This window comes from Mytilus trossulus, chromosome 10 (assembly GCF_036588685.1).
Source record: "Mytilus trossulus isolate FHL-02 chromosome 10, PNRI_Mtr1.1.1.hap1, whole genome shotgun sequence".
In the NCBI taxonomy this organism is placed as follows: domain Eukaryota; kingdom Metazoa; phylum Mollusca; class Bivalvia; order Mytilida; family Mytilidae; genus Mytilus; species Mytilus trossulus.
The window spans coordinates 54,425,037-54,452,072 of NC_086382.1; the positions used below are offsets into that span (position 1 = coordinate 54,425,037).

Sequence of the window (27,036 nt, forward strand, 5' to 3'; positions counted from 1 at the left end):
TTATTTTTAACGATGGTAGAAAGATTACATACATGGAATGATTAGATTACTTATAAAGGTGTCTATTCTTTTGTGCGAGAAAATCACATATCAATTGTGTGTTTCGATTTGTAAGACCGTAAACTTTAATTTCAAGTTTAAACATGTTCAACATATTTCCCCATAACTCATATAGAAAACGCATATTTAGAGAGCTTTAATCTCAATATGCTATTAAAAAAGTTCGGGATGCAAAGTAAAATTAAAATATTTGTGTTCTATAAGAGTAGGAATTTGCTTATTATTTATTTGAATCTGAGACTCATATAAATAATAAGCCGCTGTCCGGTGAACGAACTTGTTTTCGAACGACCCACAAAACTCCTTTTGAACGCTGAAGTTAAATAATCAATTATAATGTAATGCGATTATGATTTTTTTTCTTTGACCAAACCGGGTTATGCATTTTGAAATCTATGACGAAACCGGGTTGTATACATTGACGAAACCGGCCAGTTCCATTTTGACATGATCCATTTCTTTCGTTCCATACACAGAGTTACAATTATTGAGATGCTCATAATAACTAAATTTGCAATCTCCGTGTCAATATCTATCTTCCCGTACCTTTCTTTCCGTACAATGTGAACAATTTAACGAGCAATTAAACAATTTCGAGGCAAGGTTCACTCAATTCGTCATTTTGACATGCATTTTGACTTATTTCTCCGTTAATATAGAACGGTTGTAGAAAATATTGCATCTCACAATAGAAAATAGTTGTATATGTATACATATTCTTCGATATCATTAGGAAAATAAGAAAATAAGGAGAAACCTATCTTTCTTCTGTCTATTGATGTTCCGTCATTGTAACGGATGTTAGATACCATCGAGTCCGATCAAATTCTGCCGGTGTGGTTTAGACACAGTGAAATATTCTAAACTGATGGCCAATCAAATCATAATTGCGCCCGTAAAACGTTTCAAAGGGATATATCTGTACCATTGGGAACCTATAGTATAAATGAACCATTCATTATGAAAGTTATAATAGGATTAACAATGCCTATAAAATGACGTATTGCATATGCAGACACTGCAACTGCTGATGCACATAAATGGAAAGTTGACAATTAATATCGTATATTGACTTACATCTAGAAATATACAATGAGGGTTGGCAGAGAAAAAACAACTTTAAAACAAAAGAGATAATATCATCTACCCAATTGTTAACCTTCCTTTTCTATGAAGCAATATTCCAGTAGCATCTGCACTTGGAGTAAATATCTCCAAATGTGTATGGACTCATACTCAAACCAGTAGATAGTGCCAAGTACTTAGGAGTTTAAATATACACCAATCTATCATGGAACAAACATATCCAGAGTGTTATAGCAAAGGGTAACCGAACACTTTGGTTTGTTAAACGAAACCTAAATGAATGTTCAAGGAAAGTAGAGGCTTCTGGCTATACTACTCTCGTGCGACATGTCATATAGTATGCTTCTACTATATGGGACCCAACTAACCAAGCAAGTATCAACACACTAGAACTCATACAGAGGAGAGCTGCTAGAGTTGTCTATAATGACTACACATCACGCACATCATGGTGTGTCACTACAATGTTAGAAGACCTAAAATGGGACACATTACAGACAAGACGAGGCTTGATGAAATACACATTTCTTTTATGATTTTAATCTAAATAGGATTAATTGAAGTCGGACTGTCCCTTAGTAAGTTCATAATTTTAACAGTCAATGCAATCGTTGACAAACCAATTACTAAGTTATATATATTTCTTTTATTTTTCAGGCTGAGTGCTGAGTGCTGAGAACTGGGATGTCTTACTGTACATTCAGAGAAAAGCATTACCAAAGACAGATCTGTCTTAAAATATACGAAGCCCGTGAAGCCAGAAAGTATTGTGATGTTACTTTGCAGTCTGGCGTTGTAAAAGTCACCGCACATAAACTTATTCTGACATCTTTTTCAGATTTTTTTGAGACACTGTTTCAAGGTAATTCATTACAGGAACTTTTTATAATAAGTGATATTTCTCCTGAAATACTAGAAACTATCGTACAATTTGCGTACAGTGGGGAAATAAAGATAACAGTGCACAATGTAATGGAATTATATGAAGCTGCCGTTCTTCTGAAAGCAGATGGTCTGAAAAAGGTAGCAGTTAATTTCATGAAAAGGCATGTGCATGTTGATTTTGACAACCTTGTCAAAATGTCAACCTTTGCATGCACATTGAGTTTACTGCAACAACAGAAAGCAGTATGCTCATTTATTACGAAGAATTTTGAAGATGTTAAAAAGAAAGGACTTTTGAATTCGCTTTCAGTAGATCATTTGGAAACATTGCTGTCAAACACCAACTTCTCGGTTTTGATATTTGATATTCCCGCCGAAAACATAGAACTGGAGTTGCTGAAGGTTGTACTAGAATACATCTCAAACAAAAGTGGTGATCAAATCGAAAAACTTAACGTAGATTCACTTTTATGGACTATCAAATTTTCGGAAATTCCGTTCCACGACTTAGTTGAAACATTAGAAAATTACCCTTCTGTATATGACAGTGATGCTATAAGAAATATTCTACTTTATATACAATACCCTAGAAATCAATCGATAGATCAACTATTGCCAAAGAAGTGGTCTGAGGTCAGGAAATTTTCAGGGTACTGTAGAAATATGGAATACCATTATGATTATCATGGACATAATTGGACAAGGGATATTGAATTTGTGGATGACCGTGCTTCAGAAATCAGAATGTTTGTCTCGAAATGTCTCTGCAGTACATTGGAGAAAAAGAAAGCTAGAACAAGGATCAATAGAATTGTAGTTACTTGCAGAAGTGGTAAAGAACTGAGCGTCATACACGAATACAGCAAGGAAAAGCCGTGCGAAAAGAAATGTTCTGGTATAGAACTATCAGAGGAGAGATTTGCATTACAACGGAACGAGGTTATTGTTAAAGTTGAGAGCTTTTACAATACTACAGAAATGGGTCTGAGGTTTAATTCTAATTTTGGCAACGTATTCGGCCCGTATGGCTCGGATTTTCCCGAAGATACTGCTGGGATAAAAACCAATAAATCTGGAAGCGAGCGCGGATATTTTTACTCTTTCTGTGGAACTGTATTGACAAACACGTATTACCCTAATTGTCTCTGGGTTGGAGTAAACTTACGAAGTCGGTCACCATCACCAGAGGAATCTGATGACAGAGATGAACATGAAAGAGATGAAAAAGACAGTTGGAGTAATGATAGTTATGAAGATCATAGCTACAGTGACCATGATAGTATAGACAAATATATAAATCTGGAAGAAGAGTTTTATGATTCTCCAGGGTACTTCCAAGACAGCGATTAACATTCTGTTAGCCCCAATCCAACTTTAACTTATAATTTTAAACAGAATGCGGTATTACTAAAAAGGCACATACAAATTAATTTGTCCAGTCTGGGTTTCTTAAACGTTCTTCAATATACATGTAAACAGTGTCAATACAGAAACCGATAAAAACATAAAATGGACCATCGAAATCCGAGGATAAATCCTGGTATAAAGCTGAATACAGATGTATGTCCAGAATGGATTCATATATATATATATCTCGGACCGAAGCTGTGGAGGAATATTCGGCAAGTTGTGCATTTCTTCTTATCCTGAACTTTTTTTAAACTGAAGTAAGAACTGCCGACGATGCTGCCGACGATACTCGTTGGTGAATTTTGTTTTCAGTATCTCTTGTACAAAAATTCGTTCTGAACTTGCATGAAATTTCTGCCACTGAACTTTAAGCAATCAACAAGCATACAATCAAACTTGCATAAAATTCGTTACTCTTAACAATAAAAGTAATGACATCATCAATATATTTTTTTAATATTCATTAAAAAAAATTTACTACACTATTTAGTACTTATTGAAATCCCAATCTAATTAAAATATTTCAGTAAGCTATATTTTTATATTTTAATTAAAATTGAGAATGGAAATGGGGAATGTGTCAAAGAGACAAACAACCCGACCAAAATAAAAAAAACAACAGCAGAAGGTCACCAACAGGTCTTCAATGTAGCGAGAAATTCCCGCACCCGGAGGCGTCCTTCAGCTGGCCCCTAAACAAATATATACCAGTTCAGTGATAATGAACGCCATACTAATTTCCAAATTGTACACAAGAAACTAAAATTAAAATAATACAAGACTAACAAAGGTCAGAGGCTCCTGACTTGGGACAGGCGCAAAAATGCGGCGGGGTTAAACATGTTTGTGAGATCTCAACCCTCCCCCTATACCTCTAACCAATGTAGAAAAGTAAACGCATAACAATACGCACATTAAAATTCAGTTCAAGAGAAGTCCGAGTCTGATGTCAGAAGATAGATTGCTGAAATCCATGTTTAAGGGTCTGAATGAAGATTTACAGAATAGAGAATCAATGACTAAAGAAGCATGTTATGTGGAATGTTCTTTGTCTTATCTTTAACAGTGGATGGTGTTGTTGTCTGCTTTTCTACGACTAGTGTTTTATTGCCTCTTGGTATCTTCTTCACGATCCGAAAAGGGAACACTGGGCCTTTTTTGTCTTTTTTGCTAGCTATGTTAAAAATCTTATTTTTTTGTGTACTTGTATGTTTACAAGCTATCTAAACCCTCTTAATTTGGGTGAAATTAGGTGTTTCTGAAGGGTCAGCAGTTTTTTCTCCACAAGTGGTACCCATGACGGTGCTCGTGGTAAGTAAAATTTGATCAGGAGCCGCATTTAATAATGTAACAATCGAGTAAAAGACGACGAGTACACATGACAAATGATAAGTTTTCGTGGTCATCTGGGACACAAATATTCTAAACTGAGGGTCTACAAAATCATGATTGCGCCCGTAAAACAATTTCGAAGGGATATATATGTACCATTGGGAACCTATAGTATAAATGAACCATCCATTATGGAAGTTATAATAGGATTAACAATGCCTATAAAATGACGTATTTCATATTTTGACAATTAATATCGTATATTGACTTACATCTAGAAATATACAATGAGGGTTGGCAGAGAAAAAAACCCCCATTAAAACAAAAGAGATAATATCATTTACCCAATTGTGAACCTTCCTTTTCTATGAAGCAACATTCCAGTAGCGTCTGCACTTGGAGTAAATACCTCCAAATGTGTATTAGAGCTCGCGGGTTTTTTTTTATCACGATTTTTTTATTAAGGGTTGATGCTGACAATAGAGTTGTAAAACTAAAAAGTTAAAGTCACCCCTTTGAGAATTTTACAGATGTAATAATTTACTTAATTGTGACCTCACCGAATGCATACACATATGTCCACGTGAAGCCCGATTGACTAGTGCTTCCGGAGGAAAACAGATTTTCGCCACGGCACTAGTTTTTGCTGTAGTTCGTAGTGCTCCGTCTTTATGTTTTCTATGTAAAACCATGCAGAGACATTATATAGACATGTACACCTATGTGTATATTTGTCTCTCTGTGGACTTTATCTTTTCTTCGTTTTTCGCCCGTTTATCACCACTAAAGAATTTTGAATGTCACGTGTGTACCTTGCGTTCTTTCGTTCCTTCGTCCGTCCGTCTGTCCCGCTTCATGTTAAAGTTTTTGGTCAAGGTAGTTTTTGAAGTCCAATCAACTTGGAACTAAGTACACATGTTCACTATGCTATGAACTTTCTAATTTAATGCCCCCCCCCCCCCCCCCCCCCCCAATTTCACGGTCCACTGAACATAGAAATGATAGTGCGAGTGTGTCATCCGTGTACTATGGACACATTCTTGTTAATTGTGTGAATGTTTCATGATGTTCCAGAGGTTAGAACCCTCTTTTAAAATGACTGGATTCGCGTCTAAGGTTAGCCAAAGACAATAACATTATCATCAGCCGAACACCAACATGACCATGATGACCAAACACCTATACACGTTTTGAAAAGAGTTTATATGGTACGGTATTAACATAGTATATGTAACGTTATAATCCTCTATAATGCGAACTTTCGAAAGGTAATGCGAACATTTAAATCGATATTTATATATACACTTTGTACATATATGATATGTTATATTATATATATATATATATTTAGATTATATTTTTAAATGTCAAGAACAGAAAATTACCAAGGTCGATTTTGTTCAACTTCCTGTGTAAACATAACTATTTTTTCTTAGTTTTAGTTGATCTTAGAATGGATTGTTCATGATTTGTCAACATTGGCTTTGTGCAGAGATGCTATATTTGATAATTGTGACGTAATTGCATGCGTTTGGTATCGTTGTGACGCTATAGATTTCAAAATGAACAGAAGCCAACATTCAAATACCAGAGCAGTTCAATCTCTCATACAACTTGTTCAAACTTTTGTTGATACAAAAGTTGTGAAGTCAGAAGTAGACAAGTTGCCGAAAATTGGAATTGAATCTTTCCACGATGAAAATAATCTGGATGTCCTTCACCATGCCATCATCGCCAACAACATTGAAGCTGTGACAGTTTTATTTTTCAAAGGATATTTTTTGCCACCACACGAGTATTATTCAATATCTTACATGCATCTTGCTGCCAAACTTGGACACAGAACTATACTTGGGTTACTTTTACAGGACAGACCTCATGACAATAAAGCTACTAACTTCAAGTATCAGTCGGCCAGTCAAAAACACTACATAAAACCAACGGACGGCGATGAACGAACCGAAGTTACTCCACTTGATGTTGCTGGCAAATGTGGCCATATTAGATGTGTGAAATTAATACTTGACCATTGTTTAGGTCGATATCACGGCCGAAATAAGTTCTCTGGCAATGACGCTCATATCAACATGGCGTGTCAACTTGATTCGCCTTCAGCTTTGAGGCTTTTGTTGTCAGAGTCCCCTATAGACGATGACGTAAAAAGTGCTGTTGGCGCAGCTTTAAAATTAGCCAAACCAGAATGTTTGGATATCTTATTACGCTTACATCCAGATTTGAGATCACTGTTTGGAGGAATGAACCTATTCCATGTTCTATATTCCTATAGTTTCCTTTTTGACAAGAACTGGGTTGAAGCACTACCAACTGTGACCACTGTGTTGATACGCCATGGACACAGTGTTGCTTCAAACATACCCTTCAGAACATATCCATTGTACAGTTTGTTGTGCTTGTATGTGAAATGTTATGATATGCCAGAAAAACTTCCTTATATTATCGCTTGTGTTGTACTGCTGCTGAACGCTGGTGCTAATCCGAATTTCGACGAAATTGAATTTGAAATTGCTCAGGAAAATCTTAATGTTCAAACTGCATTTGGGAGATTAGCATACTCTACTGGATTGCATTGCTTCTATTCGAACATATGTAGTTTAAACCTTAATTTTGAGGAGGGAATAGAAATCAAAACGATTGTTGGAATGTTGCAACATTGTACAGAGATCCTTCTACGTCACGGATCAAATTTGCAGCAAATAGGACGAGTTAACGAGGACGGGTCTTTGATGGGGACTGCATTACACTCTTTTTGTGATATGTCCATTTTGATTGGATTAGACACAAAGACTCTATCTTTATTGTTAAAATATGGTGCAGATCCTGAAAAAGAATGCAATGGAATCTATCCGATTAGTTTAATATTCGAACAATTTGTTTGTTGTACCGTAGAGAATCTCACTATTAAAGACCTGGATATATTTTTGAATATTTTAAATATGATGTCGTATAAATGTGTCAATGAAATAATGAACGACACGATCGAGTATAAAACTGAAGATGCATCTGAACAAATGAAATTTCAAAACAAAATTATTAGATACATGGCAGATATACTAAATGATTGGACATTGAAGAAGGAGTGCCAATATCTTATATTGAAAAACTGCAAGCGAAAGATGGCAAAAGTTCTCAAACTGCCCATTCCGATGCCACTGAAGACTGAAATTCTATCCGTAACGCTAAGCTTGGTACCTTGAAAATTAAAGCTTTTAAAATCAATAAAATGGTTTGCTTTCGAATGAACTATAAAAAAAAAAAAAGATATGGTATGATTTCCAATGAGACAACTATCCACAAAAGACCAAAATGACACAGACATTAACAACTATAGGTCACCGTACGGCCTTCAACAATGACGATGTTAGTTTTGATATATACTATAATCATATTTTAGAATAAGAAAATACTGTGACGTGCAGAACATGCTTCCATGTCGATGATGTCGTTCGTTGCTTTATCACAAGTATTATGACATAGCCCAACAATGGTCATCGTACTCCAACATCAGCATTATGGGCGTGTTAATTAATGTTTCTGGTTATTTTAGAGTTTTGATACTTTGGATAATGTGTTCTTTCTTTCAAAATTCTTGAATGGTAAAGTTCCATTGGTAATTTGGATCTTAATTACTAACATATGACATTAATTTAATAATCTTGTACACAAATGGTTGTATTTTACCGATATATTATCTTGTTTTCTCTTTTAAGGAAAGCAAAGGGTCGCCTGGTGCGCCTTCGACTGAATTCGTTCCTGTATGAATCCGGTCTGTTGCATTTTTCATGAAAATGAAGTACTAAATATGAGCATAGTTTCTTGAGTGAGCAATACAGTCGTTTAGAATATAGATATAAATGAAAAAGATACGTTCGGTATAATAAGTCAACCAACGAGACACAAATCAACCAACACCCATAACCAAAAAGAAAACTGCATCTGTTACTTAGAGACAGTGTCAGAAAAACTTTCAAATTCGCAAAAAATATGTCTATCACACAGCTAACTTTTAAAACTATCTGAAAACCTTGCAACACATAAAATATAATGTTAAAACTTTTAATAAATTTTAAGTTCTACCAGTTAAATGGTGCGTGGTGTTGTCAACATGACCAGCATTACGTGTGTAGCAGGATAATATAACCCATTCAGAGCACCCCGGTTTTGGTGAATTTCGTGTTGATCATGCAGTCTTTAATTTTCTAGTTGATTTCTGTATTTGTTGTTTTTCTATTGACCGTTTTTTTGCCATATAATGTTTGACACATAAGATATCAGCCTGTTGTGTATTTCCAGTAGGCAGAAGCAGACGTCTCCAGTTTGTGTTTTCTCAACCATATCTCGAGACTTCATTTTCCCGCGTCGCAGAAGTTGAGACTTCAAGTTTTTCAGAAATAAGACTACGTTTAATCGACCTATTTCCACAATGGACTTTCAACTATACATTTACATCTGAGTCATGTATATATAATACATGATACCTAAAAAATACATGGGTCACCAAAAAGTGTAAGACACCAGACAAAATCAACTGAATAACATATAAAGCAACAGGACTAAATAAGTTAACGTAACTAGTAAAGTACTTAAAATGAAAATCAAGTCTTGCACAAATTTTTTAATCGTCATTGTTCACAAAATCAAAACCAACAGGAATATGAGGTATTAACAACAGGTGTTTTTAAAAAGGAGACACACACTCTGTGTTTTATTGGTCACTCTCACTTGAATGAAACTCTTGCAAATTGTAAGACTTCGAGTACATTCTTGCAACAAAAATAATGAAACACCTTGAATCAAACAACAGGGATCGAGAACATTTTATAGATCACGCGAACCACAGATCATGTTACTTCAGTGACTTCTTTATTAAGTCTGAGGTGTTTATAGTTGTCTCGTTGGCAAACTAACCATATCTTCTTTAGATGGAAAATTCTAGACACAAAACAGAATTCCACATTTGTGTATGACAACAGGCGAATTTCATACTATATATACTAGTAGACTGGTTTCAGTTAATTTTCTTAGTAATCAGTGGCAAATATTTCAATGAATGCAAATTAAGGACAAACAAATAAACAGATAGAGGCTTTTTATGACGTTTTCAATTACTGACACGGTGGCATATAATACTTTTCTTTATTGATTTGTACATTTTACTGATTATTTCTGCTGCTAACATTTTATCTCTATTTATTATAGTTTTGAAGACAACCAACATTGAAGGGAAATGGTTCTTATATGGAATATAATTTGTGGATCTAATATTGCTCATAATCTTTGCTGTGAGTGGTTGATTTTTATCAATTGCTTTTGAAAATCATAACCAAAAAGGGGTGCAAATCATCAGTTAAGAATAATTTCGGTTATAAGTAGTCAATTGACAATTTGTTGAGGTTACGTACTAGTTACTTAGTTGTAGATCTTATATTCCTGATCATTATTTGCTGTTTGCGATTTCTTTCTATCTAAGATAGATTGAAGAAGATCGCAACGACAAAAAATGGAAAACATTTACAGAACATGTAAATGTTATGTAACACATATAAGTTATCAAGGAGTCGATTGGCAATTCAGTTTGTTTGATTGTGTGGACCTTTGTTTGCTGATTAAATAAGCCTCCAACAAATTTTCTAATTTAAAGCTGGTTTATTTTTTAAGATATTTTCCCAAAAATGTGGAAGCAGTGTAAGTGCAACAAATCCTATAAGGAAAAATCTGACATAACCAAGGCTTTCTAGTAGATGGATAAGGCTTATTTAGACACAGTTATGTTGAAATTAGTTTTGTGGTTTCAAAGATTTATATTCTGTAAAAACTACAGAAACAGATGCCATATAAAAATAGAGTACATTCATCGTTGAGCCGGAGGAGTTGACAAATCCTGTAGTCAGGTTATGCAAAACGAATAGACAATGACGAAGGAGCTGGAGAAAACGGAGAAATTTGGACTTTCAAAAGGAAAAGAAAATAATTTTAAAATGAATGCTTACACTACAATCTGTAAATATCCCTTATATTAATTCAATGATTCTTTAACGATCTGACAACACTGCATATATAAGAGGCACTAAATATTAGGACACTCAGCACTTTTGTTTGTCTGGACTGGTTTGAACCTTTATACGCATTTACTGCATATCCTTGTGAACACGGCCTCAACACACGAATTATTTATATAGATGGAAGAAGCTTAGATGACCGTATTTCTATTTATAAGTCTGCCCATGTAGTAATTGATGTGCAGGATAAAAATAAGTGAAGAACTGAGTCTGATATAAAATGTAAGGAAAATCCGTAAAAAAAAGTTCATAAAAGTTTATCAAGTATGGTTAAATGTTGGTTCCCTTGACACTATAAAGAGTAATCAACATTTGAATATCATCTTCTGGATTAATGTTTGGTTGCTGTTTGCTTAATGTCCAGTGGAAAATATTTCGTGCATATCAACAACAAAGGCCTTATAAGATCATGCATATTTCTCTCATCTGGCAGGCTTTTTGATTTTTACTTCCAGGCATTTAGTGACGTTTGATATCTGGCTGATGATTTTTGAGGTTTTCAATCTAGCTTTCTTTTTCTGAAATCTTACAAATGATTGCTCAAAATGAGCAAAAATATTTAGTCTTAGATATAGGATTTTTTTTATTTGTTCATATTGGCTTAGAACTAACTGTCAGCAACTGTGAGTACTATCAGATCTGTACGTTGTTGTTCCAGATGAAGGATGGACATGAACCCTTCAATATCCAATCAGTGTTTTGTCAAATATTTTTCTTTTGTATCAATCTGATGAGTTTTTAAAAAAGAAGATGTGGTATGATTGCCTATGAGACAACTCTCCACAGGAGACAAAATGATACAGAAATTAACAAGTATATGTCACTGTATGGCCTTCAACAATGAGCAAAGCCTATACCCCATAGTCAGGTATAAAAGGCAGCGAAATGAAAATGTAAAACAATTCAAACAAGAAAGCTAACAGCCTTATTTATATAAAAAATTAACAAAAAAACAAATATGAAACATAAACAAATGACAACCACTGAAATACAGGCACCTGACCTGAGACAGGCACATAAGTCTTTTCAACGATCTTTTATAGTGTGTTTTTATATTGTATAGTTACGCCACTTCCCAGGTAAGAGGAGGGTTTAGCACTCACAGGCAAACAGGTTTGATCTTTATTAGCCTGTCCATAGCCTCAGGGGCGGATCAAGCCATTCTAAAAAAGGGGGCTTCCAGCTATATGTCCCCATTCAAATGCATTGATCGGTCAAAAAAAAAGGGGGTTCCAACCCCCTTACCCCCTTGATCCACCAATGAGCCTGTATCTCAGTGGCTGTCATTGGTTCTCATCTATCACATTTAATTTTTGTCAATGGTGAAATTAGGCCGTTAGTTTTCCCAAATTGAATTGTTCACATTTTTCATATCTGATCCTTTTAAAACCAAATATTCAAGATCATGGATTGCTCTGACTGTTTTTAACTTCTATACACTTAATCCATTTGATGCTGGATGTGTACTGATTGATAACTAAGTCTTAGATGCATGATTTTTTTTTAAAGTTGCTTAAGGCTTTGAACCATCTGTCAGTTACTGTACTGAGCATCTTTTGTGAATATTTCAGTAAATTTGCATAATTGTCTCATTGAAAATCATACCATATCTCCTTGTTCTTATATAAATAGTATTTTGTGTTTGGAGCCTTATGGATCATTAAAATAAATCCAGCATAGATAACTTTGGTTTTATATTCATATGCCAGACACAGAAGCAGGTTTGTTGTTTATTCGACTATAAAGAACCATTGCACAGCAGTTAAATACCCATTGTTCAAATCTCGATACCAGTTCTTGATCAGTCTTAGTACCTGATGCATATGCATTGTACTGTCAAAAAAGTCCATATTTATGTAACACAAGAGTGCACACGCCAGAGGCGAATTTAGGGGGGGTCCCAGGGGGCCGGGGCCCCCCCTTTTTGGGAAAAAATTTGGTTGCTTATATAGGGAATCACTGAAGCGTGACTGGAGTGGGGCCCCCTCTTAGGCCAGCCAGTGGGCCCCCACTCAGGGGCGGATGCAGGAATTTTCGAAAGGGGGGGGTGCAAAACATATGTCCCGATACAAATGCATTGATCGGCAAAAATAAAGGGGGGGTGCGCACCCCCGGAACCCCCCCTCTGGATCCGCCACTGCCACTTATGAAAATTCCTGGATCCGCCACTGCACGCTGAAATGTCTCACCTTCTTTACTAATCATTGATATTATGTTGATAGACCTAAATATAAAGCTTTATTACAACTGTCATATAAACTTAACATTAACCAAAGAAAACGAAACATTCATCAATGAACCATGAAAATGAGGTCAAGGTCAGATGAACCATGCCAGACAGACATGTACAGCTGACAATATTATTCTTCAATACAACAAACATAGTTGACTTATTGCTTATAAATCAAGAAAAACAGACCAAATTACAAACGCTTAAAACTTAGCAATGAATCGTGAAAATGAGGTCAAGGTCAAATAAAACCTGCGTAACAGAATGCTATGTTTTGGCCAAAATGGGGTCTTACCAGTCTTAATCATTAAACAGTAGGAAAATCTGCTCTCTTTTAAATAACTAATATAAGTTTTGCTGTCTATGTTCAAGGAGCAAGTCAAGATATGAAAATAGACTTTAATAGACATTTTATATGTGCTTATCCTAACTTCAGGAGCCTGCAAACAATGTAGTTCAGTGGTTGTCATTTGTTGCTGTATATCATATATGATTTTCTTTTAATGTTTTGTACATAAATCACTTAAATCAGGGCATTAGTTTTCTGGCTTTTTCAGCTCTATACTTGTCATTTAAGGTCTTTTACAGCTATGTGGTATGTTTATTTTCTCATTGTTGAAGGCCATACAGTTATCTATAGTTGTCAACTTGTATGTTATTTAGTTTGATGGAAAGCTGTCACATTGAAAATCATATCATGTCGTCATATTTTAACTGAAACTGCAGTATCATGATTTTTAGTTAAATGGAACAGATGCAATGAACTGTTAAATCACCAATAATCATCTACATGTATACACTGTATCTAAAAGAGAAATGAAAAATTACAGCAAAATGACCAAAGTGTGTAGGTAAAGTTAACATCTATGTATCTTCACAAAATACGTCATATCCCAGATAAAAAAAACAACAAAATATAACTGTAATATGAACTTTATAATTTATATCATATGAATAATACAAATAAAACTTGTAATGAAAATAATATTATAAAATACATACTTAAACCCCTTCATGTATGTATCTTGAAAAGATTATAAAAAGTGCATGTCAAAGTGATCACATTTCAATCTAGACCAGAGTAAAAATCATTTTTTATAACAAATATAACAGGCTTGGTCCACTGATTCAACAATGTGATACTTAAAAATGTTATCAAACAAAAAAACAAACATATAAAAAATAATCATTGATAAAACTCTATTAAACATGATTGCACAAAAAGAAACAGATTAATGAGGTGAAGGTAAAAATAATCATATACATTTAAAAAAACTAATGTACCCCTAGATTATAGAAGTCAAGTAAAAATATTAACTTTATACTGGGTTCACCAGAATCATGGAACGGAGATTGAGATGTAATACAATGTTGATTTTATTATTCAGAATACAATTCTTTGATTATCAAAATAAAATCAAGATTAATCGTTTTAATATAAAGCAAAACTAATTTGGACATAAAAAATTATGCAAAAATGAGCTGTTTGAAAGATCAATTAGAAAAATCATTTAAAATAAAGAAGCAATAAGCAATGGCCACAATTTTTATTATTATTTAGTTAAATGTGGTAAAAAATATCACTATGTGCAGTTAAGGTTTATAAATCTAAAAATCTTAAACACTTTTTGGATAACTACTTAAAAAAGAAGAAACAAATTACATGTACTGATAGATACTGTTCATGTACAGGATTATTTAGATCCTCTTAAGACAATCATTTCTTAATGACAATTATTTGCTGTTTGTTAAAAATAAGCAAAAAAATGTTCTTACAACAGAAGTAAGTTTTAAAATAATTCTCACAAACATACACATAATTGATCCTAGATATAAAAAAAGATTTCAACATCATCATATTAACTTAAAAACAAATATCTATTAAATAAATTGTTTTTACTGAAATTGTCAACAACAATTTACAAATTTACTTCCCCCCCCCCCTAAAATTCTGAAATAAAAAGTTTCTTTTGTGCGAGCAATAAAGTACAAAATAAAATCTTGTTTATATTATATTCTCAAAGTAAATGGCACTTATTTTGAGCTATTTTAAGTATAAAATAAACTAATCTACTGCCTAATTTAATACATAGTATCCTGTCTAAAAATATACTTGAAACTATTTTTCTATATATTGCCTCTTAGAAATATTGCATACATAAAAAAGTTTTGTACTAAGGCAAATCCATAAAAATTTAAAAAACTTCAGTTTTATGAACTAAATTAAATACAATTTATTAGTTTTATTATCATGATTGGATTTCACAATATTTTTCTAACATGTCTAAAGCACCTTGCCAATTTATATCTACAATGTATGACCATGGAAGTATTATATTGACGTCAATATAATACTTCCATGGTATGACATATGCATGCACACAAAATTATTTCATTAATACAATGTACATGATGTATAAGAAATAAACTAGCCCAAAAAATATATAACAGCAAAACAAATGTATACATTATTGGTTTACAAAGTATTTCATTAGCATATTTTTTCTTCCCATTATCAACTTTTGAATACATGTAGACATATATCGCGCATACATTAATTAAGAGGTTAGAAAAAATCCTCTGTAAATTTTTCAATGCCCTAAATTATTTTCAATTTATTTCTATAAGGCACAAAACTTATTATAACTTCTAAATAAATGTTATAGAGAAGGTAATGATATAAGACAACTTTTGAAGCCCCTCAAATCTGATAATATATAAGTATAACTAATTTATCAAGTTGTTTACAGAACGTTTTATACTGACAGAATTTACTAGTTTAAATTTTCATATTTTGTTTTTCATTCTGCTTTAATGTTTTCAAAATTGCTTGAATAGAGTACACCGCCAAACTTTACCCTCATTTTGAGATACTATAATCTTATTTTGTGAAACATGGCCATTTTGATTTTTATTGTCACATATGTAATCTTGATGTGTTTTTGTCATAATAAGTTACATCACTACTGACATCTCTAGACTTCTTGTCCTGATTATGTTTTTTAATTTTTTTAATTTTTAAAGAATGGAATAAATTTTGTTATTTTTGAAATTAAAGGGCCATATAAAAAATCTTTACAATCCTCCATTCTTCTACTAATACTTATAAATTATGCTGAGTACTATACTTGTAAATCAGCTATTGAACAAATCTTAATACAGACAATGAAAAAGGCTTAAAACAATAGAGAATAAAGACTAGTAGTAACTTTAAGTACAGTAAATGACATACAATGAGACAGTGTCCCTGAATATTCAATACATGATTTTCATTTTATAAATGCTAATAAATTGAATAAACTAGAATGAATGTCATTATTGAGCTTCGGTAAGTTTAAACAAATCAGATTTGTAGTTTTCTCCCATACTTTTTTCACGTTGCATCTCCGCAAGGGTCTCCTCTTCTTGCTCTCTCTCTTTGTCATACTTACTGCCATCATGAATATTTGCTAATCGTACAGGATATCTGTATGGATGTAGATGGAAAACAAAAGTTTCCCAGTTTACTTTATCTAGTCCAATTTGTTTGATTTCAGACATTTTTTTCTCTATATAAACGACTGGATCATCTGGTCTCTCAATCATAAGACAGCTTAGTAGACTTTCAAACATTTGTGGTATTTTGTGTGTAGCTAAGTATTGCTTAGCCTGTTCTCTTGTACTTGCAGACATTTTACTATGTTTTTAATTGTTTTTGGCACTTGTACAATTTTTTTGAGGTTTTCTATTTCTTCCTTTTCTACAAAATAAAGTAAAGATATTACAATCAATGAGTTATCTAAATTATTTCATAAAGATTAAATTACTGAATCTAGTAAAAAGTACATTATTACAGAACATGCTACATGTATTTTTTTCAACTTGAAATTACTTTTAATTATGGAATTTGTTTAATTTATTGTGCTTGACATTTTTAATAAACTCCATGTTTTTTCTGCATTTTAATGTTCTGTGCCACATACAACTTTCTATTTCAAAGAAGATAGCTCATTTTCAATAGAATGTACATGTACTGTCAATGACTGTGCAGGGCACAACACTATCCATACAAAAAAAGTTGTATGGAAAGTGTTATGCGCTGCAAAAGAGTCAGAAGGAACCAAAATGATGACCAATAATAGACTACAGTACATCAGTAGGATATATTACTTAATAACACCATAAATGTAAGAATGCTGGATTTTGATTGGTTGAGAACCAGTGTATTTTTTGCACATTGTAACCTTTTTTCTCATTTCAAAATAATTTAACCTTTATTTACCACAGTGGCACTGCTGGTGAATTTGCCTCAAATACCATGGTATTTACCATTTTGGATATTCCTTTTTAACCCTTGCGAGTCTGTTCCTGCCAAAATTATTTGGTACCTTTCACACTTTATCGCTATTATTAAGACAATGTGGTTAAGCAACCTTGATTGAGTTGGACCGAAAACTGTCAGAGATGTACATTTATAAAAGAGTAAAAAAAGATGTCTTTACAAATAAACATTTTTTAGGATTGAATAGCAAAGACGTTTCTTCCACAATCAACGAACTGATATTTGACAATCACATGTTTACACATATACATGTAGATACCATGTATGTATGTATGTACTTCCAGATTCTGCCAGTATAGACGCACCCCTTGATTGACTGCAAGGGTACAGTGGATCCATGTACACTCCCTATGGATTTATGGAGATGTGTCCTTAAAATATTGGATACCAGGGATGTGTGTGAGAGGGTGAAAATCACCTTCTGATGTACTGACATTTTTCACTAAGCATCCTGAGTGAGGCTTGAAACTCAGGACCTTCAGCACTGTAGTCATCGGTCTTAACCACTAGACCATGACGTTACAAAAGACAGCACTCACGTACATGTATAAATCCCTCTTTACTACAAAATCCATTCACATGTACAGACAGTCTCAATCACAATCTATTTGGTGTAATTAAACAGATATATCAGGTTAGGGAAGAGTATCTGCAAAATAAGCAGTCTTGGGACCAAATTTCCCTTGCCTAGCAGCTAGCACCTTGGGAAATTTCAGTCTCCAACTGGTATTTTTTGCAAATACACCTCCATAACAATACACCTTATCGCTATTAGCCTACTTGGCAGGCCGACCCAGCCGCTTGACCTTTTGACGCATACAACAATCACTTTTCCTTTGTGGAGTCAGATGTTTTGTTTACACCTTATCGCTATTTGTCTGCCATAACTGGATATCACACAGGTTCCTGTAAAATTTTGACATCACAAAACAAAATATCTGACGCCACAATGGAAAAGTGATTGTTGTATGCGTCAAAATTTCAAGCGGCCTGACCCTGCCGATAAGGCTAATAGCAAAAAAGTGTATTAACGTGATATATCTGTTCAGTATACAAAATATGCAGTACATTGTCATTAACTGGTGAAAATCATGTACTGTCACTTCGAATTTTATATGCATGCAAGAATACTTATTGATTTGTTATCTTAAATGGCGACCCTAAAATGGTAGCGTCGTAAAATGAATCATGGAACAAAGGAACCGGCCTTTGTTCCCATTTTTAAGATGACAAAGCCCATGGTTTTGTTCCTTTGATTTTTTTCATTCTAACTTGGATTATGTCAAATTCAACTAGTTTTTTTACACGAGTTAGGAAATATTTGTTTTAAAATCAATATTTTACCGTTTTATATGTCGTCAATCCATATAAAATGAGTATTTTCACATATTTTTGTGAAAGATTAAGGTAGTCTGTTTCCTTGGCAGCCTTACACAAATGCAAGCAGAGTTGCACGTTTATATATTTTCGTATCTCATTGTTCCACCTAGATAATAATTTCTTGAACGTAAAAATTAAATAAGCATAAAAATATTTTAATTTAATCGATTTGAAGATATGTTTGATTAATTCACATTTAAAGTTCGAAACCAATTCTGGCAAAATCTTCAAAGTCACTTCCGTTTTCAAAATTTGGCAGACGGTTTTGCTTTTGAAGCTGAAAATGTCAAAAATTTGATTTTTTTACCTAGAAGACCATTTGAAACTTCATCTGAAGTAAACGAGCTGAATATTTATATTTACTCATCAAGATTTACACTGAAACTTGTAGTTTTAACAGTCTATTTTATTGCCCAAACGTAAAGGTAAACGTTTACGACAAATACTATGAAATTTGTTGACAACAAGTGACCAACGTAGCAGTCAAATTATACACATATATTTCTCTTTGGCATGCATATACAAAAGTGAAGCAAATACATGTTATAGATGATTGTTTGGTAGAAGAAAGATGTCAATGAGCACCAAGCAAATTGAGGAAAAGTTCCTGCAAAAAGAGGAGAAATGCATAATAATATCCTTTTATATTAAACCTTCACCATTATCTGTAATCATTTAACCATTACTTTTGTCAACAACAAAATCCATTTTTCCAAGATTAATGAATACATCGATTTTAAATTATTTTACATAAGATTGATAATGGAAATGGGGAATGTGTCAAAGAGACAAAAACATGACCATAGAACAGACAACAGCAGAAGGTCACCAATAGTTCTTCAATGCAGTGACTAAATCCCACATGAATGGATCAGCTTAGCTGATATGAATATCTGGTTTACAAAACTTTGAATTTTTCTAAAAACAATGATTTTCTTATCCCAGACATACAAATGTAGATAACCTTAACTGTATTTGACACAACTTTTTGGAATTTTGGATCCTCAATGCTCTTCAATTTTGTACTTGTTTGGCTTTATAAATATTTTGATATGAGCGTCACTGATGAGTGTTGTGTAGATGAAACACACATCTGGCGTACTAAATTATAATCCTGATAAAATTGAGAATGGAAATGGGGAATGTGTCAAAGAGACAACAACCCGACCAAATAAAAAAACAACAGCAGAAGGTCACGTTTGATACTGTAACTAATTAAACAGATATATAGTTTGATGCCATAAGTTAAATGTACATGTATATATAACCATGCAAATGCATCCTTTCAATTTTTCACTAAAAGTTGCTTAGCTTATTTTTTTTTAATTCACAATTCTTTTTTATTATGCCCCATTTATGGACATTAATATATTTTTGGGTCTGTGGATCAGTTAGTCCTTCCGTTTGTTCGTCCGTCTGTCCTGCTTCAGGTTAAAGTTTTTGGTTGAGGTATTTTTTGATGAAATTGAAGTCCAATCAACTTGAAACTGAGTACACATGTTCCCTATGAATAATCTTTCTTATTTTGTACATGTTTAATGCCAAATTAACATTTCTACCCCAATTTTAAGGTCCACTGAACATAGAAAATAATAGTGTTGATGGGGCATCCACATACTATGGACGCATTCTTGTTTTGTTTATTTTCTTAAAAGATGGTTTTGTATATACATTGTATATGCAAATATGTTTGTAAATATATGGGCACAAGTACGTATTAATATTGACCAATAATGTGTGTATTGACATGATACATGTACATGTATCATACAACTAACATTTTATATGCCTTAACTTCAATACTGCATCCATGGAAAGATGTTAGATACATTTTCACATGCCACTGTCCAGTTGTACATAGCACTGGTAGCAAGACAAGATGATCATGGGTAAGTCATACAAAGTTTCTTAATAATATATATGTAACACTCAGAAACGTGTTCTTCCCCCCAAACGTGTCCAATACTCCCAAACGTGTCCACATCGACGTCACTGAACTGCAAAACATGTCTAGTTGTAAAAAGGGCGTCAAAGCGTGTCATTTGTATTATTTTAACGCCTAAACGTGTCCATTTTTTAATAAACACCCAAACGTGCCCAATCCGTCAAACGTGCCAAATCCCCCAAACTTGTCCTACAATATAAAGGAAACTAAAAGATTGTTACACTGATATTCTGTAAAAATAAAACTGTCCTTTTCCGCTCCAAAAAAAGTATAATTTAATTCCGAGTTACGATTAGTGTAGATACCTAAAAACCGTAAAGTGTAAATTCTTATAACTGTACACAATTCATTTAGGCCTAATCCCAAATTCCCGGAATAATTAAGGTACAGTCCAAGAGTTCCGGCAAATATTCTTCTGCATCTCATTATATAACTTATCCAAAGTATGTTGTCGTCCTGTCCATGCATGAAATATTTGCCACTGGACGTAATGTCTCTTGTTTGCATGTATTTTAGTGATGCTCGAAACTAAAAGTTCATAATAAAAAAAAACTTACTAACAGTTTATAATTAATAGAGCTTTTTTTCTATTTTTTTGAGAGAATCAAATAGTTTCTTATTGAAGTTCTATAAAAAATCGGTCTTTACTGGCTCTTTAGATTTTTAAGTTTAACTAAGGTTTATCCCGAATAATCGTAAACAAATTTAGGCCCAATCCTAAATCCCCGGTATGATAATAAAACTTATGTATAGTATTTAATGTTAATATGATATCGTTCAAATAATGCATGAAATATTTGGCACTGGACTCATGACTCTTGTTTGTATGTCTTCACTTTAGTAGTGATGCTGGAAATCTAAAATTTATTTAAATACCTGATAACGAGTTTATGATTTTAATATCTTTTAAAATATTGAAAAAAAGGAAGTCAATTCTTTTAAAATCCTACCTTGCAGTATTCGCGGATTACAGATGATTTCCTAATGCTTGCAAAGTAAAACTTTGGTTGGCTTGCTTGCTTTGTTTGTGTATAATTGTTAATACAAGCTTTGTAAATAAGACTGACATCTTTAAACAATATGTATAGGCATAGTTTATCCTGAATATATTATATTTGAATTTAATTTGGTGTTATCCTATGGTAAACGCTTAATCCAACTGAATTAGAATTGTTTGTACATGTATGTGCGCTCTTAACGAGCATAATACTTGCAACTGGAGTATAAGCAATTTCAGTCAAAAGTCGATTTATATGTTACAGGTTAAATTTGCAATAACAACCGGCATTGAACTAACTGATACTAATAAATGATCACTTTATCAACTGTGTCCCCCATTATAAAATTGCCGTAAATTATTGATTTTATTCATGTATTAGCGCTAAAAGACGTGAGACGTCCAGGCGTTAAATAGTTGACACGCTTTGGCAAATAACAATTATCGGACACGTTTGGGGGTTATAAAATCAGACACGTTTGGGGAATATTGGATATTACGGACACGTTTAGGGAGAATAGACACGTTTGGGGGAATCAGACTCGTTTGGGGGACAGGACACGTTTTGGAGTGTTACATATATAATAGAAGAAATCCTTTCACTAAGTATGTACAGCAGTGTATCAGCATGGTCAGTATGCCCAGACTTACATTGTAAGTATCAAGAACATGAAAAGGTTAAAGATATCGTAAACAGTATGAAAAAAACCATGCAATGACATAATAAAAGTTCCTAGTATTTACAGAAAGAAGGTCTATGACATATGTTAGTAAAGTATATAGTTTAGTTTTGTTTATTCCAGCTGGAATCACTGCAGACTTAACATAACATGTATACAAATATTGCTGATTTTGTCAAGCCTGCAACCTTTTGTCCCAGAAAGCACAACATAGGGATAGTGATCCGGGGACTGCGGTGTTACTGTTAGCTAACTTCTTAAAAAAATAATCTTATAGAAGGTGGAAGACCTGGATGCATTATACTTTATATATGGACCATAATTTGCTATTGGGCTCCGTTTCCTATAACTATAGAAAAGTGATAAAATGTGAATTACTGTAAGAAAAGTTGCAACTACATCTAAAGATGCCATTATTTTTATCAACATACAACATGTACAAGTGTATGCTACTCTTCCCTAGAAAAAAATTAAAATATACGAATTTCAAAGATTCTACAACCGTATTTTTGTGTCGTTTCTCGCGTTACTTATTGCTTCCGAAGAGCATAACGCTGACTGATTTATAGATAATCGTCACCGGCAAATTCGTAACTTTTACTTTCAAATAACAAAGAACATCGACCAAAAAGAATAGTGTATTAGTGAGAAGAAAATGCCGAGAACTATAAGTATTCATGTAGCAGATGTAAGAACAGTGGCGTGATTTTTGTGTCCAATTTCATAACGCAATTTTTAGATGATGTAATCTGCTTTGTTGTAATAGAATTCTTAAAAACAATATGCAAATATGAACTCTCGCGAGATGTTCAAACAGGTAAATCCAAGATGATTTACATTCTTGTTTTGATCTTCATAATAATTTTAAAAGTAAGAAAATTACGTTGTCGTTATGCGTTACATTTCACACGAAACAGAAGTCCAGTTATTTATTAAAATTGTTTTTGTCTTTAAGTTCTAACCATTTCCGGTCATACGTGAAACATGTGACTAACACGTGATAACGCCATTACAGCTGGATGTACGAAAAACTAGGTCTAAACATTGTTTTTGTTTCCAACGGGATGTTAGCAAACATAATCTGTAGACTTGTTTCGTCTTGTTTAAAAGAGGAAAATACGATTGTCAAAGAGATTGAGCCGGTGGTCTGTTATTTTTCCTATGTGCATAATGTTACATACGATCCTGTGTGAAAATAAATGCCCAATGACTTGACAAAATCGATTTCATATTTGACAGAGGTTAGAACACACTTCGTTTCCCGATAATGACGTGAGGAGTCCTTGGAAAAATCAATCGAAATTACGTCTCTTATCATTGTACCAATGCTCGTTGGATTGATTTAACTTCAGCAGTAAATATTACTGGATATTTTAGGTGAATAAATATAATTTAATAACAAATGCATTTTAATATACCGTTACACTTAGAATGTACAAAGTTGGAATCTCTGTCTCAGTTTTTAATGAATATATTTATTCTTGTTCTGCAAACACTTATTAGAAACGCAATAAACTTGTCAAAGGAGAAGTGAACTTTTACCATGCATGACTTGAAAGGAAGTACTTTATTGATTTTAGCCCACTAAAGTAGGTTAAAATGTGGAAACCATGCAGATGGTGTACAGGTCACAAGTATCACACTGTGCCTATTTTAAAGATTTTAATTCCAAGTTAAAAGTTTTTTTCTTTACTGGATTTAAAGAATGTTACATTGCCAATGATTTGGAATAAATTGTATATAACTGGAATATCAAAACCAAATATAAATACATTTTTTTTGCTTAAACAACAAGATACAACGATTATGGTATCCTGTATCAATGGAGAAAATATGGAAAATTCTGAATAAATTGTACTAATTGTTTTCAAAACAAGCACATATTTAGGAGTTTTATAATACTCTTACATTTAAGATGGATTTTAAGAAAAAGTATACTGTTCAGATTATTTTAAGCAGATTTTGCAATAAAATAAAACTAAAAAAATGCTTTCGGTTTCTTATGGTTTCCTGTAAGGTTTAAAAAAAACTTTAATATAACATTGAAAATAGATTTTAAATATTAACATGAAGCAAGTAACACTAGTAATGGTGTTTATTTATGCCTTTTGAATTATATTGTGCAAAATAAAGAAAATAAAGATTGGTTTCCTGTTTGGTTTCATGTCACGTAAATGGTGAATCAAAATGTATTAATTTTTTCTCAAAAATCTCAATTGTTCCATTCATACTATTCTAACACCAACACAACCCACAAAATAAAAGTTAAAATTTTAGAACTTATAAAAAAGGATACAAAAAGAAACCAAAGGCCGAATACCAAATTATGGTCCATATATAGATGCCTTTTGTTATGAAGTTTACGTCAGTCACATGTCCATTGCCCTTGATCTCATTTTCATGGTTCATTGACTACTTGAAAAAAAGATGGGATGTTTTGTAATTTTAATTTCTCTTTTATTATGAGTAATAGGATAACTATATTTGGTAAGTGAATACCTTGCAAGGTCCTCATGTCTGTCAGACAGTTTTCATTTGACTTCAACCTCTTTTCATGGATCAGTGAACATGGTAAATGTTTTGTGATCAAGTCCATATCTCTGATTCTATAAGCAATAGGTCTAGAATGTTTGATGTATGGAAGGATTATAAGGTGAACATGTCCAACTGACAGGTGTCATTTGACCTTGACCTCATTGTTCAATGGTCTTAAGTTAAGTTTTTTGAGTTTTGGTATTTTTTTCTGATACTTAATGCTAAAGGTCTACTATATTTGATGTTGGAAATATTTGATGATGTACTGTCAGTCTCACAGGTTTTATTCGACCTTGCCCTCTTTTTATTGCTCAGTGTTAAGTTTTTTTGTTTTGGTCTATTATTTTTTAAAACTATACATGCTTTAAGCAATAGGTCAACAATATTGGTTGTATGGAAGGATTGTAAGCTGTACATGTCTGCATGACATGGTTCGTCTGCCCTTGACCTCATTTGCATGGTTCATTGGGCAATGTGTTTAGTTTTCTTGGTTAAATCTGTTTCTTAGAAACTATAAGTAATAGGTCAACTACATTTAGTGTTTTGGATGATTGTAAGGTGCACATGTATTTATGGTTAAGATGTAGATGACCTTGACCTTATTTTCTTGTATCATGTTAAGTTAATGTGATAGTTGTAGTAAAGCTTTATATATATGTAGGACTATCAACATAATATCTAAGTAAAGAAGACGAGACATTTAGTGTACATATGTGCACTCTTGTTTTAGTTATTCAGAATTTTGATTTATACATCGGAAGTGATATTAACCTTGAGGTAGTCAAGGGAGAAAAGGGATTGTACTAATTCAGCTAATCTTCTTGAAATTTGTAAAAAATAGCATTATTATTATTAACCAAAGTAATTCTCCATGAAATTACACTTAATTATTAGTTGATACATCACAATTAAAAATTCTATCAGAGCAAAGAAGTCCTAAAAAATTCAAGAAAAGGAGAAACAAAATTACAAATATTGACTTATTGTCCTGAATATGCATGAAATATTTGCCACTGGATGTTAAGCAACCAACAACCAAATATTGACTATAACTTATATATTTAATGGGTATTGATGAGACAGCACCCACCCAATAACTCAAATAACAGAGAGATCGAGGCAAATATTTATTTAGCCTCTATATGTAGATGATGGAGATAATTATAGGTATAAAATTTGAAAACACTTCAGTTGTAATCATGGAAAAGGCTTGAGGTAGATTTATATATGGTTTTCTGGTTCATTTGGTCAAGGTTATAAGATGATTTATTGGAATAAAATTATGTTTTGAATTGATATTCAGATTGAATGCTGTCTTTAATAAAGTGTTTCACACTGAGTGTGTATTGATCTTTTATCCTACACTTACTATAGTAATTATAAGCCAGCTGTTGATTATTATGTGTTGCTAGATGTTTTTGTTTACATTTGAAGGTAAAATGTATTACAGGCATACTTTTTAACCTGAATTTTCAAGAAAAAAAAAAAAAACCAGTGAAATTCACAATATTTTAAATAAGTTTGTACTGAAATTTAAAGTTGAAATTTAAGATTAGACTGTAAAACTACTACAAGTGGTTTTATTTGAATGTCACTTATCAATTTATGGGGAAAATATGATAATTTGGTTTCATAATTTTAAACCACATCTTTAAAATCACTTAAATAATTGATTTTAGAAGTAGTTTTAAGTGGATTTTTAACTTTTTCTTGATTTTTCCCTCCTACCTAATCTGTTTTTTAATAGCTCTCAAAAGGATTATATATGTACATGTACATTATGTTCTCAAAAATAGACTAAAATAGTAATAGTCTGGTTGCAGGATATTCAGAGATGTATTCAACTGATTTAAATGAACATGGTATTTCCTGGAAAAAATATTATATGGTGTTATTTGTTTTTCAGATTATTTATTTTTAGTGTGAATAAATTCCCAAATCCTTCTATAAATGACCTAGATATAGATAAAGTTGTACCTGTAGATGCAGACTTGAGGACAGTTTCAGGTAAAAAAATATATGTTAGAAATATTTGTCATTTTGAGATTGTATTAAAAGATAAGTGCTGTACTCAACTTAATAAAGAAAAGAAAAAAAA

General features: G+C 32.8%; 2 protein-coding genes across 5 annotated transcripts in view; both read left to right on the forward strand.

Moving 5' to 3' along the window:
- The first annotated feature begins 6,163 nt into the window (after nucleotides 1-6,163).
- LOC134687649 (uncharacterized) lies at nucleotides 6,164-7,994 on the forward strand. Its single transcript, XM_063548104.1, has one exon. It carries the CDS (start codon nucleotides 6,336-6,338, stop codon nucleotides 7,986-7,988), a length of 1,653 nt encoding a protein of 550 aa, XP_063404174.1. The 5' UTR covers nucleotides 6,164-6,335; the 3' UTR covers nucleotides 7,989-7,994.
- An 11,009-nt stretch (nucleotides 7,995-19,003) lies between these two features.
- Nucleotides 19,004-27,036, forward strand: part of LOC134687650 (inositol polyphosphate 5-phosphatase OCRL-like) — a 64,018-nt gene continuing 55,985 nt past the window's right edge. For 3 of the 4 annotated variants that reach the window (XM_063548105.1, XM_063548107.1, XM_063548108.1), the window contains exons 1-3: nucleotides 19,004-19,415; nucleotides 20,585-20,670; nucleotides 26,845-26,945. In XM_063548105.1, coding sequence (XP_063404175.1) covers nucleotides 19,353-19,415; nucleotides 20,585-20,670; nucleotides 26,845-26,945 — 250 coding nt within the window. In that variant the 5' untranslated portion in view covers nucleotides 19,004-19,352. The remainder of the gene's footprint in view (nucleotides 19,416-20,584; nucleotides 20,671-26,844; nucleotides 26,946-27,036) is intronic. The other variant, XM_063548106.1, reaches the window with a different exon arrangement.